Source organism: Eleutherodactylus coqui, chromosome 1 (assembly GCF_035609145.1).
Source record: "Eleutherodactylus coqui strain aEleCoq1 chromosome 1, aEleCoq1.hap1, whole genome shotgun sequence".
NCBI lineage: Eukaryota > Metazoa > Chordata > Amphibia > Anura > Eleutherodactylidae > Eleutherodactylus > Eleutherodactylus coqui.
In genome coordinates this window covers 35,297,850-35,319,574 of record NC_089837.1, presented here as the reverse complement: position 1 = coordinate 35,319,574, position 21,725 = coordinate 35,297,850, and the positions used below count along the sequence as shown (strand labels likewise).

Below are 21,725 nucleotides of genomic sequence, written 5' to 3'. Positions count from 1 at the left end.
CCCTATGTACAAGAATATAACTACTATAATACTACCCCCTATGTACAAGTATATATCTACTATAATACTGCCCCCTATGTACAAGAATATAACTACTATAATACTGCCCCTATGTACAAAAATATAACTACTATAATACTACCCCTATGTACAAGAATATAACTACTATAATACTGCCTCCAATGTACAAGAATATAACTACTATAATACTGACCCCTGTGTACAAGAATATAACTACTATAATACTGCCTCCAATGTACAAGAATATAACTACTATAATACTGACCCCTGTGTACAAGAATATAACTACTATAATACTGCTCCCGATGTACAAGAATATAACTACTATAATACTGCCCCCTATGTACAAGAATATAACTACTATAATACTGCCCCTATGTACAAAAATATAACTACTATAATACTACCCCTATGTACAAGAATATAACTACTATAATACTGCCTCCAATGTACAAGAATATAACTACTATAATACTACCCCTATGTGCAAGAATATAACTCCTATAATACTGCCTCCTATGTACAAGAATATAACTACTATAATACTGCCCTCTATGTACAAGAATATAACTACTATAATACTGCTCCCGATGTACAAGAATATAACTACTATAATACTGCCCCTATGTACAAAAATATAACTACTATAATACTACCCCTATGTGCAAGAATATAACTCCTATAATACTGCCTCCTATGTACAAGAATATAACTACTATAATACTGCCCCCTATGTACAAGAATATAACTACTATAATACTGCCCCCTATGTACAAGAATATAACTACTATAATACTGCCCCCTATGTACAAGAATATAACTACTATAATACTGCCCCCTATGTACAAGAATATAACTACTATAATACTGCCCCCTATGTACAAGAATATAACTACTATAATACTGCCCCCTATGTACAAGAATATAACTACTATAATACTGCCCCCTATGTACAAGAGTATAACTACTATAATACTGCCCCCTATGTACAAGAATATAACTACTATAATACTGCCTTCTATGTACAAGAATATAACTACTATAATACTGCTCCCTATGTACAAGAATATAACTACTATAATACTGCCCCATATGTACAAGAATATAACTACTATAATATTGCCTCCTATGTACAAGAATATAACTACTATAATACTGCCCTCTATGTACAAGAATATAACTACTATAATACTGTCCCCTATACTGCGGGAATCACAGGGGCAGAGCTTTGTCTGACTAAATCAAATTGGAGCCCTTCACAGTGACAGACAGACTAAAATATAACTTTTATTCAAGACTAACATAAAATAATTACTTGAGCTAAGAACAAGACAAACATAAAGACAGAGAATATTAAGGATAGGTGGGTAAATGGAGTTATTAGAATCACCCCACCTAGGCTATGGTAAAGACGAGACTGAAGAGTCGCTAGTGATGCATCAGATAGTCCGTAATTTAATGAGTAGAATTACGGGTATCAGATATAAGTCTAAGAACACTTTGGTACTGGAGCAAAATTGCTCAAAAAACCTATGGAGATCGCACTGGTTTAGTCGTCACTTGCGATTAATTAATTCAATGGTCACTAAAGTGGGGCCCCAGTACTTATAAACTATAAGAAAAGTGTCACGCATCAGTGTAGCGACCGTCTATAACAAAGTGGTCACATTCGGATAGGTTGATGATCACAGGATTTGATAGTTACTTAGCCAATAATATGATTTGAGGAAACCATAAAAGTACCTCAAGTATTTGGCTCAGAGTAGTATCAGTCCATATCATTTGGAAAGAACGGTAAGCTCTCTTTAGTATAAGTATAGCCCAAGTCATTATTTTATGTTAGTCTTGAATAAAAGTTATACTATAATACTGCCTCCTATGTACAAGAATATAACTACTATAATACTGCCCTCTAGGTACAAGAATATAACTGCTATAATACTGCCTCCTATGTACAAGAATATAACTACTATAATACTGCCCCCTATGTACAAGAATATAACTACTATAATACTGCCCCCTATGTACAAGAATATAACTACTATACTACTGCCCCCTATGTACAAGAGTATAACTACTATAATACTGCCCCCTATGTGCAAGAATATAACTACTATAATACTGCCCCCTATGTACAAGAATATAACTACTATAATACTGCCCCCTATGTACAAGAGTATAACTACTATAATACTGCCCCCTATGTACAAGAATATAACTACTATAATACTGCCCCCTATGTACAAGAATATAACTACTATAATACTGCCCCTGTGTACAAGAATATAACTACTATAATACTGCCCCCTATGTACAAGAATATAACTACTATAATACTGCTCCCTATGTACAAGAATATAACTACTATAATACTGCCCCCTATGTGCAAGAATATAACTACTATAATACTGCCCTCTATGTACAAGAATATAACTACTATAATACTGCCCCCCATGTACAAGAATATAACTACTATAATGCTGCTCCTATGTACAAGAATATAACTACTATAATACTGCCTCCTATGTACAAGAATATAACTACTATAATACTGCCCCCTATGTACAAGAATATACCTACTATAATACTGCCTCCTATGTACAAGAATATAACTACTTGTTACCATGCAGGGCGGCGCTGGGTCCCGCGGCAGGCGCGCGCCGCTTCGAGCTCGGCTTCGGCGTCCCGGAGCTGTGCTGTCAGGGATCTCCCGGCGGCATGGAGCAGCCAGCGTGCAGCAGCGTGGAGCAGCCAGCGTGCTGCGGCGTGGGCGTGTCCGCCCGTAGGGTGCCGCCCGCTCTCATCCACCTCCCTTATGCAACAGGGAGAGTCGGCTCCGCCCACTCTCCGCCCCGGGGCGGAGGCTTTTAGTTAAAAGGCTGGCAGTGACCTGAACTCACTGCCAGTTATTGGTTCTGCTAGCCTCTAGTCAGGTCTATTCTAGTCTGTCCTAGTTGCTTGTCAGTTTCCTTCGTTTGCCTGTGAGCTACACCTCCAGCCTTGTTTCACCCAGTAGTTTTGTTGGTCTGTTTCACCTGCCTCTTCTGTCGGCACTCTGTCCCCTGTTAGTAGTTCCATCCAGGTAGTCGCCAGGTCCCTAGCCAGTGCAGGGACTGCCGCCCAGTTGTCCGCCTGGGGTTAGCCAGGGCCGAGGCAAGTAGGCAGGGACAGTGGGGTGCAGGAGATCAGGGCACCCCAACTGGCGCTCGGGGGGCAGAGTGCCGTAACATAATAACTGGCACTTTAAAACCGTTTTTGTCATGGAGGCGATCAGTTCCCTCACGAACCAGCTGCAGGCCCTGGTGCCTGTGATCCAGGATTTATCCGCCCGCATGGTGGCCCAGGAGCAGCGGGGGGTGTCGCAGGGGTCGGACGCCTCAACCAGCCCCGAACCCAAGTGCCCTCTTCCCGAGGTGTTTTCTGGGGAGAGGAACAAGTTTTTTGTTTTCCGACAGGCGTGTCGCCTGTTTTTTCGCATGCGTCCCCGTTCTTCCGGGTCGGAGGCTCAGAGGGTCGGGCTGATAATGTCCCTGCTGCGGGGCTCGGCACAGACATGGGCTTTCTCCATCCCCGAGGGTTCCTCCTGCCTGCAGTCCGTGGACTCCTTTTTTCAGGAACTCGGGGGTATCTTCGACGAACCGGACCGAGCGGGGTTGGCGGTTTCACGGTTGTTGGCGCTGCGGCAGGGGTTGTCGTGTGTGGAGGATTATTGCTCCAACTTCAGACGCTATGCGGGGGATACGACATGGAATGATAGCGCGCTGAAGGACGTTTTTCTGCAGAGCCTCTCGGACGCAGTTAAAGACCTGTTAATTTCCCATCCCGTTCCCGGGTCATTAAGGGAGGCTATGGAGCTAGCGGTGAGAGCAGATAGGAGGCTCAGGTCTAGGAAGCAGGACAGGCAGACCCGTAGAGTCAGGGAGGTCAGTGGCCCTGGTCCCTCCTCCTCCTTACCAGTCTCTGCGCCCGAGCCGATGGAGGTGGACCCGCTGGACCCCAAAGAGCGACGCCGGATCCGTTTGTTGCATCGTCTCTGCCTCTACTGCGGGAAAGCTGGACATCGGGTGATAACCTGCCCACTGAGGTCTCAAACGCCCGCAGCCGGAACCGGCGGAAAACTCCGAGTCCTAGGCGATTGCAGGGAGGATCGCCTAGGACTTCAGGTACTTCCTAAACTTTTGGTACCGTGTCATGTTAGATTCGGGGATTTTTCCCGATCAGGGCGGGCGTTTATTGATTCCGGAGCAGCCGCTAACTTGATAAGTCTGGGTTTTGTCCGTTCTCTGATGGCGGAATTTGTGGCGTTGAAGACGCCAATTCATTTTACCAGCATTGATGCTACCCCTCTCGCTACAGGCTTGGTACGATGGAGGACCCCAAGATTACAGTTCACGGTGGGGGTCCTCCACTCGGAAGAACTGTCTTTCTTGGTTATGGAAAAAATGTCGGTTGATGTGGTGCTTGGTATGCCCTGGTTGGCACTGCACAACCCCCAATTTGATTGGTCCACCCGGGAATTGACTCATTGGGGGTCATCGTGTCACAATCACCTGTCTACCATAGCTGTGTGCTCCGCAGATACGGTGCTCATTCCGGAGTATTTGTCAGACTTTCAGGATGTATTCTCCAAACGACTGTCTAAGGCTCTGCCCCCCCATAGGGAGTGGGACTGTGGTATCGACCTGATTCCCGACGGTCCCATCCCTAAGGGAGCCATTTTCAATCTGTCAGGTCGTGAGCATGAAGCCCTCAAGTCCTATGTCTCGGAAGCTCTGGCCAACCGGCATATCCGGCCGTCCAGGTCCCCGGCTGGGGCAGGTCTCTTCTTTGTAGAGAAGAAGGACGGGACACTAAGGCCTTGTGTGGATTATCGGGCCTTGAATAAAATCACTGTGAAGAACCAGTGCTCCTTGCCCCTAATTCCTGACTTGTTGAATCAGGTGGTAGGGGCTCACTGGTTCTCCAAACTGGACTTAAGGGGGGCTTACAATTTAATTCGCATCAGAGAGGGAGATGAATGGAAGACAGCGTTCAACACCCCGTTAGGACATTTTGAATGTCTGGTCATGCCTTTTGGACTCTGTAATGCCCCCGCTGTGTTTCAGGGTTTTATGAACGCAGTCTTCCACGACTTCCTGGGGGTATTTCTGGTCATTTATCTGGACGACATCCTGGTGTACTCACCTGACTGGGATTCACATGTGCGGCACCTGAGGTTGGTCCTGACCCGTTTGCGCGAGTATCAACTTTTTGTCAAATTAGAGAAATGTACATTTGGCTCTAAACAAGTATCCTTCCTTGGTTATGTAATTTCCCCCACAGAGATTCAGATGGAGTCTGATAAAGTAGCAGCAATCTCCCAATGGGTCAGACCCGACAACCTCAAGGCTCTCCAGCGGTTCTTAGGTTTTGCAAATTTCTACCGCAAATTCATTAGAAATTACTCAGTTATTGCTCAACCTCTGACCGACCTGACTAAGAAGGGGGCTGACTTGGGTAAGTGGTCGCCTGCAGCCCTGGAGGCCTTTAGCCGTCTAAAAAAGGCATTCACGACTGCCCCGGTGCTAATACAGCCGGACGCACTACTACCCTTTTTTATTGAGGTAGACGCGTCGGAAGTGGGGACAGGAGCAGTATTGTCGCAGGAAGTCAGTGGGAGGTCTGGCTATAGCCCATGTGCGTTCTTTTCGCGAAAGTTCAATTCAGCAGAGCGCAACTACGACGTGGGTAACCGGGAATTGTTGGCTATCAAATGGGCTCTGGAAGAGTGGCGACACCATCTTGAGGGTGCTAGACACCCAGTTACCGTATATACTGATCACAAGAATCTGGTATATCTCGCCAATGCGAAAAGACTCACTGCTCGTCAAGCCAGGTGGGCGTTGTTCTTCGCCAGGTTTAACTTCGTCGTGACATATATCCCCGGAGAGAAGAACGTGAAGGCGGATGCTCTGTCACGGAGTTTCGGGGTACCAGACAGTGGGACCATGACTCCCGAGAATATCTTAGCCCCCGGCGTGGTGGTGGCAGTGTTAGAGTCTAACTTCGTCCCTCAACTACAGGATGCTCAGCAGGACGCTCCGTCAGGGGTGCCGGAGGGCAGATGGTTTGTGCCAGAGACCCTACGCCCTAGAGTCATGGATGAGTCCCACTCGTCGGCTCTCGCTGGGCATCCAGGGTTCCAGGGGACCCTGGAGCTTTGCTCCCGATACTTCTGGTGGCCAGGCATGTCTCAGGAGATCCGCAACTTTGTGAGGGGTTGCTCGGTCTGTGCTCGCAATAAGAGTCGGCGGCGTCCTCCGGAGGGTCCTCTGAGACCACTACCGATTCCTTCCAGTCCCTGGTCTCACTTATCAGTAGATTTCATCACTGACCTACCAGAATCCCAGAAATGCACCACTATCTTAGTGGTGGTCGACCGGTTCTCAAAGATGGCACATTTTGTGGCGTTAAAAAAGCTACCCTCGGCAAAAGAATTTGCCACGATTTTTGTAAAGGAAATAATTCGCCTACATGGGGTTCCCCAAAATATTGTATCTGATCGCGGGGTTCAGTTTGTGTCGCAGTTTTGGCGTGCCTTCTGCAGAAACCTGGGAACGTCGCTTTCCTTCTCGTCAGCGTTCCACCCGCAGACTAATGGTCAGACTGAGCGGAAGAACCAAGACTTAGTGCAATATTTACGGTTGTTTGCCAGCGAAAAGGCTTACCAGTGGGCAGAGTTCCTGCCGTTGGCAGAGTTTGCACTAAACAACCGCCTTTGTTCTTCTACTGGGGTGTCTCCATTTTTTAGTGTATACGGTCAGCATCCTCGCTTCCTTACAGCAATCCCTACTCCGTCGCTCTGTCCGGCAGCGGATGACGCCACAGAAACGCTTCGGGGAGTATGGAAGGAGGTGCAGAGAAACTTGGAGGCAGCGGGGGCCCGTATGCAGTTGCGCAGTGGGAAGAGTCTGTCTGTGTCTGAACCTTACAGGGTGGGACAGAAGGTATACCTGTCTTCTAAAAATCTCAAATTGCGGGTCCCGTCCTTGAAGCTGGCGCCACGTTACGTGGGGCCGTTTGCCATCACACGTGTGGTGAACCCACTCGCCTACGAGCTGGGGTTGCCAACCACATGGAGGGTTCACAGGGTATTCCATAAGTCGCTGCTGAAACCTTTTGTCCCTTCGGTGATACCCACCTCCGGTCCCCCTCCGCCCACCCTGGTCCGGGATGAAGTCGAATACGAGGTCCAGGAGATACTGGACTCTCGTCGGTGTCGAGGAATCCTACAATACTTGGTGTCCTGGAAGGGTTTTCCACCAGAAGATCATTCCTGGGTGGCCGCATGTGATGTTCATGCTCCCGTGTTGGTACGGCGGTTCCACCGTCGTTTTCCAGATAAGCCTGGTCGAGTTTCCGGGGGCCCGGAGGTCCCCCGTCAGAGGGGGGGTAATGTTACCATGCAGGGCGGCGCTGGGTCCCGCGGCAGGCGCGCGCCGCTTCGAGCTCGGCTTCGGCGTCCCGGAGCTGTGCTGTCAGGGATCTCCCGGCGGCATGGAGCAGCCAGCGTGCAGCAGCGTGGAGCAGCCAGCGTGCTGCGGCGTGGGCGTGTCCGCCCGTAGGGTGCCGCCCGCTCTCATCCACCTCCCTTATGCAACAGGGAGAGTCGGCTCCGCCCACTCTCCGCCCCGGGGCGGAGGCTTTTAGTTAAAAGGCTGGCAGTGACCTGAACTCACTGCCAGTTATTGGTTCTGCTAGCCTCTAGTCAGGTCTATTCTAGTCTGTCCTAGTTGCTTGTCAGTTTCCTTCGTTTGCCTGTGAGCTACACCTCCAGCCTTGTTTCACCCAGTAGTTTTGTTGGTCTGTTTCACCTGCCTCTTCTGTCGGCACTCTGTCCCCTGTTAGTAGTTCCATCCAGGTAGTCGCCAGGTCCCTAGCCAGTGCAGGGACTGCCGCCCAGTTGTCCGCCTGGGGTTAGCCAGGGCCGAGGCAAGTAGGCAGGGACAGTGGGGTGCAGGAGATCAGGGCACCCCAACTGGCGCTCGGGGGGCAGAGTGCCGTAACACTACTATAATACTGCTCCTATGTACAAGAATATAACTACTATAATACTGCTCCCTATGTACAAGAATATAACTACTATAATACTGCTCCCTATGTACAAGAATATAACTACTATAAATCTGCTCCTATGTACAAGAATATAACTACTATAATACTGCTCCTATGTACAAGAATGTAACTACTATAATACTGCCCCCTATGTACAAGAATATAACTACTATAATACTGCCCCCTATGTACAAGAATATAACTACTATAATACTGCCTCCTATGTACAAGAATATAACTACTATAATACTGCCCCCTATGTACAAGAATATAACTACTATAATACTGCCTCCTATGTACAAGAATATAACTACTATAATACTGCCCCCTATGTACAAGAATATAACTACCATAATACTGTCCCCTATGTACAAGAGTATAACTACTATAATACTGCCCCCTATGTACAAGAATATAACTACTATAATACTGCCCCTAGGTACAAGAATATAACTACTATAATACTGCCCCTGTGTACAAGAATATAACTACTATAATACTGCCCCCTATGTACAAGAACATAACTACTATAATACTGCCTCCTATGTACAAGAATATAACTACTATAATACTGCCCCCTATGTACAAGAATATACCTACTATAATACTGCCTCCTATGTACAAGAATATAACTACTATAATACTGCCCCCTATGTACAAGAGTATAACTACTATAATACTGCCCCCTATGTACAAGAATATAACTACTATAATACAGCTCCCTATGTACAAGAATATGACGACTATAATACTGCCCCTATGTACAAGAATATAACTACTATAATACTGCCCCCTATGTACCAGAATATAACTACTATAATACTGCCCCCTATGTACAAGAATATAACTACTATAATACAGCTCCCTATGTACAAGAATATGACGACTATAATACTGCTCCTATGTACAAGAATATAACTACTATAATACTGCCCTCTATGTCCAAGAATATAACTACTATAATACTGCCCCCTATGTACAAGAATATAACTATTATAATACTGCTCCTATGTTCAAGAATATAACTACTATAATACTGCCCCTATGTACAAGAATATAACTACTATTATACTACCCCTATGTACAAGAATATAACTACTATAATACTGCCCCCTATGTACAAGAATATGACGACTATAATACTGCCCCTATGTACAAGAATATAACTACTATAATACTGCTCCCTATGTATAAGAATATAACTACTATAATACTGCCCCTATGTACGAGAATATAACTACTATTATACTGCCCCTATGTACAAGAATATAACTAGTATAATACTGCCCCCTATGTACAAGAATATAACTACTATAATACTGCCTCCTATGTACAAGAATATAACTACTATAATACTGCCTCCGATGTACAAGAATATAACTACTATAATACTGCCCCCTATGTACAAGAATATAACTACTATAATACTGCCCCCTATGTACAAGAATATAACTACTATAATGCTACCCCCTATGTACAAGAATATAACTACTATAATACTGCCCCCTATGTACAAGAATATGACGACTATAATACTGCCCCTATGTACAAGAATATAACTACTATAATACTGCTCCCTATGTATAAGAATATAACTACTATAATACTGCCGCTATGTACAAGAATATAACTACTATTATACTGCCCCTATGTACAAGAATATAACTAGTATAATACTGCCTCCTATGTACAAGAATATAACTACTATAATACTGCCCCCTATGTACAAGAATATGACGACTATAATACTGCCCCTATGTACAAGAATATAACTACTATTATACTGCCCCCTATGTACAAGAATATAACTACTATAATACTGCTCCTATGTACAAGAATGTAACTACTATAATACTGCCCCCTATGTACAAGAATATAACTACTATAATACTGCCCCCTATGTACAAGAATATAACTACTATAATACTGCCTCCTATGTACAAGAATATAACTACTATAATACTGCCCCCTATGTACAAGAATATAACTACTATAATACTGCCTCCTATGTACAAGAATATAACTACTATAATACTGCCCCCTATGTACAAGAATATAACTACCATAATACTGCCCCCTATGTACAAGAGTATAACTACTATAATACTGCCCCCTATGTACAAGAATATAACTACTATAATACTGCCCCTAGGTACAAGAATATAACTACTATAATACTGCCCCTGTGTACAAGAATATAACTACTATAATACTGCCCCCTATGTACAAGAATATAACTACTATAATACTGCCTCCTATGTACAAGAATATAACTACTATAATACTGCCCCCTATGTACAAGAATATACCTACTATAATACTGCCTCCTATGTACAAGAATATAACTACTATAATACTGCCCCCTATGTACAAGAGTATAACTACTATAATACTGCCCCCTATGTACAAGAATATAACTACTATAATACAGCTCCCTATGTACAAGAATATGACGACTATAATACTGCCCCTATGTACAAGAATATAACTACTATAATACTGCCCCCTATGTACCAGAATATAACTACTATAATACTGCCCCCTATGTACAAGAATATAACTACTATAATACAGCTCCCTATGTACAAGAATATGACGACTATAATACTGCTCCTATGTACAAGAATATAACTACTATAATACTGCCCTCTATGTCCAAGAATATAACTACTATAATACTGCCCCCTATGTACAAGAATATAACTATTATAATACTGCTCCTATGTTCAAGAATATAACTACTATAATACTGCCCCTATGTACAAGAATATAACTACTATTATACTACCCCTATGTACAAGAATATAACTACTATAATACTGCCCCCTATGTACAAGAATATGACGACTATAATACTGCCCCTATGTACAAGAATATAACTACTATAATACTGCTCCCTATGTATAAGAATATAACTACTATAATACTGCCCCTATGTACAAGAATATAACTACTATTATACTGCCCCTATGTACAAGAATATAACTAGTATAATACTGCCCCCTATGTACAAGAATATAACTACTATAATACTGCCTCCTATGTACAAGAATATAACTACTATAATACTGCCTCCGATGTACAAGAATATAACTACTATAATACTGCCCCCTATGTACAAGAATATAACTACTATAATACTGCCCCCTATGTACAAGAATATAACTACTATAATGCTACCCCCTATGTACAAGAATATAACTACTATAATACTGCCCCCTATGTACAAGAATATGACGACTATAATACTGCCCCTATGTACAAGAATATAACTACTATAATACTGCTCCCTATGTATAAGAATATAACTACTATAATACTGCCGCTATGTACAAGAATATAACTACTATTATACTGCCCCTATGTACAAGAATATAACTAGTATAATACTGCCTCCTATGTACAAGAATATAACTACTATAATACTGCCCCCTATGTACAAGAATATGACGACTATAATACTGCCCCTATGTACAAGAATATAACTACTATTATACTGCCCCCTATGTACAAGAATATAACTACTATAATACTGCCCCCTAAGTACAAGAATATGACGACTATAATACTGCCCCTATGTACAAGAATATAACTACTATAATACTGCTCCCTATGTATAAGAATATAACTACTATTATACTGCCCCTATGTACAAGAATATAACTAGTATAATACTGCCCCCTATGTACAAGAATATAACTACTATAATACTGACTCCTATGTACAAGAATATAACTACTATAATACTGCCTCCGATGTACAAGAATATAACTACTATAATACTGCCCCCTATGTACAAGAATATAACTACTATAATACTGTCCCCTATGTACAAGAATATAACTACTATAATACTGCCCCCTATGTACAATCATATAACTACTATAATACTGCCCCCTATGTACAAGAATATAACTGCTATAATACTGCCTCCTGTGTACAAGAATATAACTACTATAATACTGCCCCCTATGTACAATCATATAACTACTATAATACTGCCCCCTATGTACAAGAATATAACTACTATAATACTGCCCCTATGTACAAGAATATAACTACTATAATACTACCCCCTATGTACAAGAATATAACTACTATAATACTGCCCCCTATGTACAAGAATATAACTACTGTAATACTGTATCCTATGTACAAGAATATAACTACTATAATATGCCCCCTATGTACAAGAATATAACTACTATAATACTGCTCCCTATGTACAGGAATATAACTACTATAATACTGACCCCTATGTACAAGAATATAACTACTATAATACTGCCCCCTATGTACAAGAATATAACTACTATAATACTGCCCCCTATGTACAAGAATATAACTACTATAATACTGCCCTCTATGTACAAGAATATAACTACTATAATACTGCCTCCTATGTACAAGAATATAACTACTATAATACTGCCCCCTATGTACAAGAATATAACTACTATAATACTGCCACCTATGTACAAGAATATAACTACTATAATACTGCCTCTGTGTACAAGAATATAACTACTATAATACTGCCCCCTATGTACAAGAATATATCTACTATAATACTGCCCCCTATGTACAAGAATATAACTACTATAATACTGCTCCCTATGTACAGGAATATAACTACTATAATACTGCCCCCTATGTACAAGAATATAACTACTATAATACTGCCCTCTATGTACAAGAATATAACTACTATAATACTGCCCTCTATGTACAAGAATATAACTACTATAATACTGCCCCCTATGTACAAGAATATAACTACTATAATACTGCCCTCTATGTACAAGAATATAACTACTATAATACTGCCCCTATGTACAAGAATATAACTACTATAATACTGCTCCCCTCTGACAGATATAAATGAACCCATAGTAAAGTCCTTATATTGTGTATCCTTCCTGTTTTCAAGCCATGTAAACCTCTCCCGGGAAGTGCAGCCCACAACCGTCAGGTACTGGTTTCGTGAACTGTGACATTAGCATCTTTATTCATATTCTGCACCCTGTTCGAACATCCCCCACCCCCACACTATGCACCATACGCTATCATTGTGTGTGAGATCTCAGACCCGGGCATCTTCCCTCATTGTCTGTCATTGCTGCGGTCACAGTCTGACACCGCTGGTACCTGCATTTAGTTATCAGGCTCCAGAGGAGAAGCTTCTCTTGGTCTGTAGCTGGTCTTGGTGTGTCTGTCCCAGATACCGCTCCTTCTCATAGCATGTGTCATGGTCTGCTTGTCATGGACTGTGCATGCAGAATTGTTGTGCCGTGGCACCCATGGTGGTTCGGTAATCATATTTAGAAGGGCAGTTGCACATGAGTATTTTATGAGAGCATTTATGTGCCTCTTTTTCGGACGAGTGTTCCTGCCCTACCATGAGTCTGGTGACCAAACTCAGACTGAAGTCTGACAATCCCATTAGGGGTATTCTGTACATTGATTTCCACGAGAGCTGTGTAATACCTGATTTTTCCTGTAGAGGCGCTGCAGGAGAACTGAACACTTGTTACCATGTTCCTCCACAGCTTACAGCTGATCACTGGTGGTCATCCACCATAAAGTGATTATAGTATCTCACTGCTAGGACCCCCAGCGATCAGCTGTAATCTGTAGAAGAGTCCATTGTTGGGCCATCCAGAGTGACAGGCATGCTTCTGTAGCCACTCTCCATTCTTGCTATTAGATAAGGATCCTGAATAAGGGGGGGGGCTCTATATGGTTTTTGAAAATTTATTTTTTTATCCGGACACCCCTTTAATCATTGCAGAATGGAAGGTTCGTCAACTGCTTGCTGTCAGAGAATAGCAGGAAAGTGTCCCGATCTAGTCCTGCTGATACAGCTGCAGTTTGTTACTATGTATCAGTGCATGGAATCCTCTGTGAGCTGAGAAGAGATGTAACCATTGTGCTGTGCTCCCATAGATGTCGCTCTCGGCTGAGTTTGGACGTCTGGTGAAGCCCCCATCTAGACCGAGCTGGGCCTCTCACCAGTCCGGAGAATACCCAGTCAGCAAGACGACAGCCAAGAACCTGGCACAGAGTACAGAGTGGAATGCCGGAATACGACCTGCGCCCGTAAGAGCCGGGGTCCCCACACTGTCTGAGAAGGCAAGGAAGGCCTGCGTCCGGACCTCCCGCAGCTCCCCAAGTACTGACCACACTCTATTATATATTGATTTTTAGGATTAGTTCTTGAGTTTTCTGTCAAATTGTTAATAGCTCTAGTCAACCAGTGTCAAGAAAAGCTGGCGGACAATCAATATGGCCACCATTATGCTCACACGTGGTTGTCACCTAGCTTTCCTGTACACCCACATGGCAATTGGCCAGGGCTCTTGGTTACTGGGGTCCCCACAAGATCAGAAATCCTGTGAGCTAACTAAAATCCCCAAGTATTGAAATATTTGGGAATTGTATAGCAGTATTATGTGGGGACTGCAGTATATGGCAGTATTATGTGGGGGCTGCTCTATATAGCAGTATTATGTGGGGGCTGCAGTATTATGTGGGGGCTGCTCTATATAGCAGTATTATATGGGGACTGCAGTATATGGCAGTATTATGTGGGGGCTGCAGTATATGGCAGTATTATGTGGAGACTGCTCTATATAGCAGTATTATGTGGGGGCTGCTGTATATAGCAGTATTATGTTGGGACTGCTGTATATAGCACTATTATGTGGGGACTGCAGTATATGGCAGTATTATGTGGAGACTGCTCTATATAGCAGTATTATTTGGAGACTGCTCTATATAGCAGTATTATGTGGGGGCTGCTGTATATAGCAGTATTATGTTGGGGCTGCTGTATATAGCAGTATTATGTGGGGACTGCTGTATATGGGAGTATTATGTGGGGGCTGCAGTATATGGGAGTATTATGTGGGGGCTGCAGTATATGGCAGTATTATGTGGGGGCTGCAGTATATGGCAGTATTATGTGGGGGCTGCTGTATATGGCAGTATTATGTGGTGAATGCAGTATATAGCAGTATTATGTGGGGGATGCTGTATATAGCAGTATTATGTGGGGGCTGCTGTATATGGCAGTATTATGTGGGGACTACAGTATATGGCAGTATTACGTAGGGACTACAGTATATGGCAGTATTATGTGGGGACTGCTCTATATAGCAGTATGTGGGGGCTGCTGTATATAGCAGTATTATGTGGGGACTGCGGTATATGGCAGTATTATGCGGGGACTGCTGTATATGACAGTAGTATTTGGGGGCTGCTGTGTATAGCAGTATTATGTGGGGGTTGCTGTATATAGCAGTATTATGTTGGGGCTGCAGTATATGGCAGTATTATGTGACGACTGCTCTATATAGCAGTTTTATTTGGGGACTGTTCTATATGGCAGTATTATGTGGGGGCTGTTGTATATGGCAGTATTATGTGACGACTGCTCTATATAGCAGTTTTATTTGGGGACTGCTCTATATGGCAGTATTATGTGGGGGCTGCAGTATATGGCAGTATTATGTGGGGGCTGCAGTATATGGCAGTATTATGTGGGGACTGCTGTATATGGCAGTGATATGTGGGGACTGCTGTATATGGCAGTGATATGTGGGGGCTGCTGTATATGGCAGTGATATGTGGGGGCTGCTGTATATAGCAGTATTATGTGGGGGCTGCAGTATATGGCAGTATTATGTGGGGACTGCTGTATATGGCAGTGATATGTGGGGGCTGCTGTATATGGCATTATTATGTGGGGGATGCTGTATATAGCAGTATTATGTGGGGGCTGCTGTATATGGCAGTATTATGTGGGGGCTGCAGTATATGGCAGTATTATGTGGGGGCTGCTGTATATGGCAGTATTATGTGGGGGATGCTGTATATAGCAGTATTATGTGGGGGCTGCTGTATATGGCAGTATTATGTGGGGGCTGCAGTATATGGCAGTATTATGTGGGGGCTGCTGTATATGGCAGTATTATGTGGGGGCTGCAGTATATGGCAGTGATATGTGGGGGCTGCTGTATATGGCATTATTATGTGGGGGATGCTGTATATAGCAGTATTATGTGGGGTCTGCTGTATATGGCAGTATTATGTGGGGGCTGCAGTATATGGCAGTATTATGTGGGGGCTGCAGTATATGGCAGTATTATGTGGGGGCTGCTGTATATGGCAGTATTATGTGGGGGCTGCTGTATATGGCAGTATTATGTGGGGGCTGCAGTATATGGCAGTATTATATGGGGGCTGCAGTATATGGCAGTATTATGTGGGGGCTGCTGTATATGGCAGTATTATGTGGGGGCTGCAGTATATGGCAGTATTATGTGGGGACTGCTGTATATGACAGTAGTATTTGGGGGCTGCTGTGTATAGCAGTATTATGTGGGGGCTGCTGTATATAGCAGTATTATGTTGGGGCTGCAGTATATGGCAGTATTATGTGACGACTGCTCTATATAGCAGTTTTATTTGGGGACTGTTCTATATGGCAGTATTATGTGGGGGCTGCTGTATATGGCAGTATTATGTGACGACTGCTCTATATAGCAGTTTTATTTGGGGACTGCTCTATATGGCAGTATTATGTGGGGGCTGCAGTATATGGCAGTATTATGTGGGGGCTGCAGTATATGGCAGTATTATGTGGGGACTGCTGTATATGGCAGTGATATGTGGGGACTGCTGTATATGGCAGTGATATGTGGGGGCTGCTGTATATGGCAGTGATATGTGGGGGCTGCTGTATATAGCAGTATTATGTGGGGGCTGCAGTATATGGCAGTATTATGTGGGGACTGCTGTATATGGCAGTGATATGTGGGGGCTGCTGTATATGGCATTATTATGTGGGGGATGCTGTATATAGCAGTATTATGTGGGGGCTGCTGTATATGGCAGTATTATGTGGGGGCTGCAGTATATGGCAGTATTATGTGGGGGCTGCTGTATATGGCAGTATTATGTGGGGGATGCTGTATATAGCAGTATTATGTGGGGGCTGCTGTATATGGCAGTATTATGTGGGGGCTGCAGTATATGGCAGTATTATGTGGGGGCTGCTGTATATGGCAGTATTATGTGGGGGCTGCAGTATATGGCAGTGATATGTGGGGGCTGCTGTATATGGCATTATTATGTGGGGGATGCTGTATATAGCAGTATTATGTGACGACTGCTCTATATAGCAGTTTTATTTGGGGACTGCTCTATATTGCAGTATTATGTGGGGGCTGCAGTATATGGCAGTATTATGTGGGGGCTGCAGTATATGGCAGTATTATGTGGGGACTGCTGTATATGGCAGTGATATGTGGGGACTGCTGTATATGGCAGTGATATGTGGGGGCTGCTGTATATGGCAGTGATATGTGGGGGCTGCTGTATATAGCAGTATTATGTGGGGGCTGCAGTATATGGCAGTATTATGTGGGGACTGCTGTATATGGCAGTGATATGTGGGGGCTGCTGTATATGGCATTATTATGTGGGGGATGCTGTATATAGCAGTATTATGTGGGGGCTGCTGTATATGGCAGTATTATGTGGGGGCTGCAGTATATGGCAGTATTATGTGGGGGCTGCAGTATATGGCAGTATTATGTGGGGGCTGCTGTATATGGCAGTATTATGTGGGGGCTGCAGTATATGGCAGTGATATGTGGGGGCTGCTGTATATGGCATTATTATGTGGGGGATGCTGTATATAGCAGTATTATGTGGGGTCTGCTGTATATGGCAGTATTATGTGGGGGCTGCAGTATATGGCAGTATTATGTGGGGGCTGCAGTATATGGCAGTATTATGTGGGGGCTGCTGTATATGGCAGTATTATGTGGGGGCTGCTGTATATGGCAGTATTATGTGGGGGCTGCAGTATATGGCAGTATTATGTGGGGGCTGCTGTATATGGCAGTATTATGTGGGGGCTGCTGTATATGGCAGTATTATGTGGGGGCTGCTGTATATGGCAGTATTATGTGGGGGCTGCTGTATATGGCAGTATTATGTGGGGGCTGCAGTATATGGCAGTATTATGTGGGGGCTGCAGTATATGGCAGTATTATATGGGGGCTGCAGTATATGGCAGTATTATGTGGGGACTGCTGTATATGGCAGTGATATGTGGGGGCTGCTGTATATAGCAGTATTATGTGGGGGCTGCAGTATATGGCAGTATTATGTGGGGGCTGCTGTATATGGCAGTATTATGTGGGGGCTGCAGTATATGGCAGTATTATGTGGGGACTGCTCTATATGTTTCAGCATAGTAATGATGACTAACCTCTGTGTCTCTGTCCCATTTTCCAGCTATGTCCCTATTTGAGAGTCAGCCCTGGCCGGTCCCTGCCACAGGACGCGGCTCAGATGAGGACTAGGCTGCCGTGCGTATAGGACAGACCTGCTCCAACTACCTGCTCAACAGTCGCATCACTTGTCGTGCAATCTCATGTATCGTCTCTGAGATCTGCGTCCATCCGACCACCAACCATGACGTATTCCTGCGTCTGTGTATATACCGTGCCTTACAGATCACCTCTACTCCCCCAGTCATAGTGATCATGGTGCCCAGAGGTAGCGCCCCCCAGGGACAGGTTCCTGCTCTACACCTGACCTCTCTCATCCCATCATGTAACCACCAATCATGTTATGGACAGATGATCTTACAATCAGGACAGAATACGACGGACCAGGAAACCACAGAGGACCTTGTGATTGGGGGATTTAGGGTTTCTTTTTCCTTTTTTTTAATACGGAGAAAACTTTTAAAAATATGTTTTTAGTTTTTCCTTTTTATACAACTGATTTTTTTTGTAATATTTAACTCTTTAACTTCAAGTAAAATCTGCAAATTTGTAATCTCCTCTCCCCACCCTGCGGTGTGGAGTTCATTGATTTCAATAGGACTTTAAATAAATCCCATGGCACCCGCATGCTGCGCGATGTGCAGGCGAGTGCGATGCGAGGTTCCTTGCAATGGCAAACACTTCCGATCCTCTATCGCAGGGGTCCCCAACTCCAGTTCGCAGCGCCCCCAACAGGCCATGTTTTCAGGATATCCTATGGTAAGAACACCTGTGGCAATGTCCGAGGCACTGACAATAATTACATCACCTGTGCAACACTGAGGAAATCCTGAAAACATGACCTGTAGGGGGCGCTGAGGACTGGGGGAACACTGCTCTATCGCACATGAAACATGTACAAGATTATATGAAATTTCACAGAAGTGATGCGAGACATTTTTGCCTAAAAAAACATTGCGCGGACATCTGCGGGTAAAACACACATGATCTACTGCGCATGACTGATGGCGAGCCGCCGGGGTCATCCACAATACAAGAAAATAAGGTACACAGGGTCACCGGCCGGGCCCAGAGCTGTAATCCGCTGTGGGCCTCCCATATGCCGAATCCTGTCCACCCGTATGAGCCTAGCCTTAGGCTTCATGAGTGTGTGGGATGTGGGTGGAGCTAAACACAGATCCACCCGCCTCCTCCCATTGCTGGCTATGGACAAGGGGTGGGGATGGGCGGAGCTAAGCAGCCACCCTCTCCCCACCCCTTGTCCATAGCCATCAATGGAAGGAGGCGGGGCGGACCTGCGCTTAGCTCAACGTTGTCCCGCCCCCTCCCATTGCACAGAACGAGCGGGGAGGAAAAGAGGTGCCTCTGCACGGGGAAGGGGAGAGGAAATGGGAGATGGCCTGGTGAGTTCAGTACATTAGCGCCGGCCTCACCAGGCTATATGAACTGGCGCAAAAACGTTTGATTTGTGCGCCCATTCACCAGTTTTTTCGCCTCCAACGTAGCGTATATCGTCCGGCCGATATCTGCTCGTGTGAAAGAAGCCCCAAAGAGTATATACACTGAATGGTCACTTTATTGGAGACCCCCATCTAATAGTGTGTTGGACTCCTCTGCAGCAATTCATTGTAGCATAGGTTCCATTAGGTGATTAATTATTATCTCTGCGAGAATATTGGCCCCTGCGGACAGGAAGCTTCTTATCATTGCTGCAGATTAGATGGAGGTGCTGGCTAAATAATTTGGACGATTGAGAGAAATCCGATCCCGTTAGCCTTATTGCCAATTCTAAATTTAAGGAGTACTCCAACCCAACGATGACTATAAAAGAGTGACCTCCAAGCGGTGGCTCGCAGCCGTCCAGGCAGGCTGAGGGATGTAGTTTGCACGGAGGTTTCCTTAGGTTGAAGGCTGCTGTAAACTTTCTTGTCTTCTATTTGTAAGTTGGGCAGGGGGTACAACGCCTTGTCACCTGTGGTTTACACTGTTATCACGCCATGTAATAAGTGTGCCTTCTGATTATCTGTATGTCATCTTGTTTGCCTGCCGGCGGTTCAGTCGCAGTCATCTGTCCTACAATCGGAATGGACTGAATTCGGCAGCACTTGATTGAATTTCTTTAGTTTCTGTTTTTGCCAATTGTCTTAGGGTGGACGCACACTGGCGATTTTTTTTTTTTTTTCTTTCTTGCGCTGTGAGAGCACGAGAAAACTCTCGCCTCACAGCGCAAGAAAGACGCCGGTATAGAACCGGCATATCGCTAGTGGTTTCAATGGGGCCAGCGACAGCAGCGCTAGCCCCATTGAAAACATAGAGAGAATGCCGCGAACTTCTGCCACAGCTGTGACAGCTGTGGCAGAGGATTCCTTCATCCCCGCGGTCCCCGCGGGGATGAAGGAAATTCCTGCCACAGCTGTCACAGCTGCCATAGCTGTGGCAGAAGTCAGCGGCATTCTCTCTATGTTTTCAATGGGGCTAGCGCTGCTGTCGCTGGCCCCATTGAAACCACTAGCGATATGAAGCCATTTTTTTTCTTGCACTGCGCTGCGAGACTTTAACTTTACTCTCGCAGCGCAGTGGAGAAAAAAACGCCAGTGGGTGTCCACCCTTACACTCTGTCAGTCAGGATCAGAGCCCTAAATGAGTCCTCCCCTCCCAGAATGAAATCAATGGATATATGAATAATGGATAAACTAACAGGAAAGCTTTGGAGCCGGCTCTCAGTAGCAGACCCCCTCAGTAGCAGACCCCCTCAGTAGCAGACCCCCTCAGTAGCAGACCCCCTCAGTAGCAGACCCCCTCCACGGTACCTAAACATGTGCCAAAAGTTTTTTTTTTTCCGAAAAGTTCCTTAAAAACACACAAAACAAGATCCGATCTACTTGTTATCAATCACATTCAGATAAAACCTCTTCAGTGATGACAGTAATGGCTCTCTACACGGGCCGGGGATTCTTGTTTGCCCGAGCGGACGAGCCGGTGACGTCATCAGCAGTCCGCACTCATGCAGCCCGTTTAAACTGCACGATTCTCAACAAACGATCAGTGATTAAACTGCACGATAACTTCTGGAGCCGACGATGGATTTTATGCTGAAACTGACCGACGAGTGGGAGCCTCCCGATTCGCGCTCGCCGTTGGCCAGCGTTCAAGCTGACAGCTTATTGTTTAATTTAGCTTTTTTGAATGACTTTCTGAACGATAATCATTCCGTCTGAATGGGGCCTAAGACTATCCCAAATATGTCCCCATCAGTTTGCATCTGTCAGAGTGCAGGAACACCCCCTACATCATTCAGGCCCAGAT

The 21,725-nt window shown here is 44.5% G+C and overlaps 1 protein-coding gene across 1 annotated transcript in view; it reads left to right on the top strand.

Annotated features, from left to right (window-relative positions):
- Positions 1 to 18,966, top strand: part of FBXO16 (F-box protein 16) — a 44,813-nt gene extending 25,847 nt beyond the window's left edge. The window contains exons 8-9 of the mRNA XM_066594854.1: positions 14,062 to 14,287; positions 18,424 to 18,966. Coding sequence (XP_066450951.1) covers positions 14,062 to 14,287; positions 18,424 to 18,491 — 294 coding nt within the window. The 3' untranslated portion in view covers positions 18,492 to 18,966. The remainder of the gene's footprint in view (positions 1 to 14,061; positions 14,288 to 18,423) is intronic.
- The last annotated feature ends 2,759 nt before the right edge of the window (positions 18,967 to 21,725 follow it).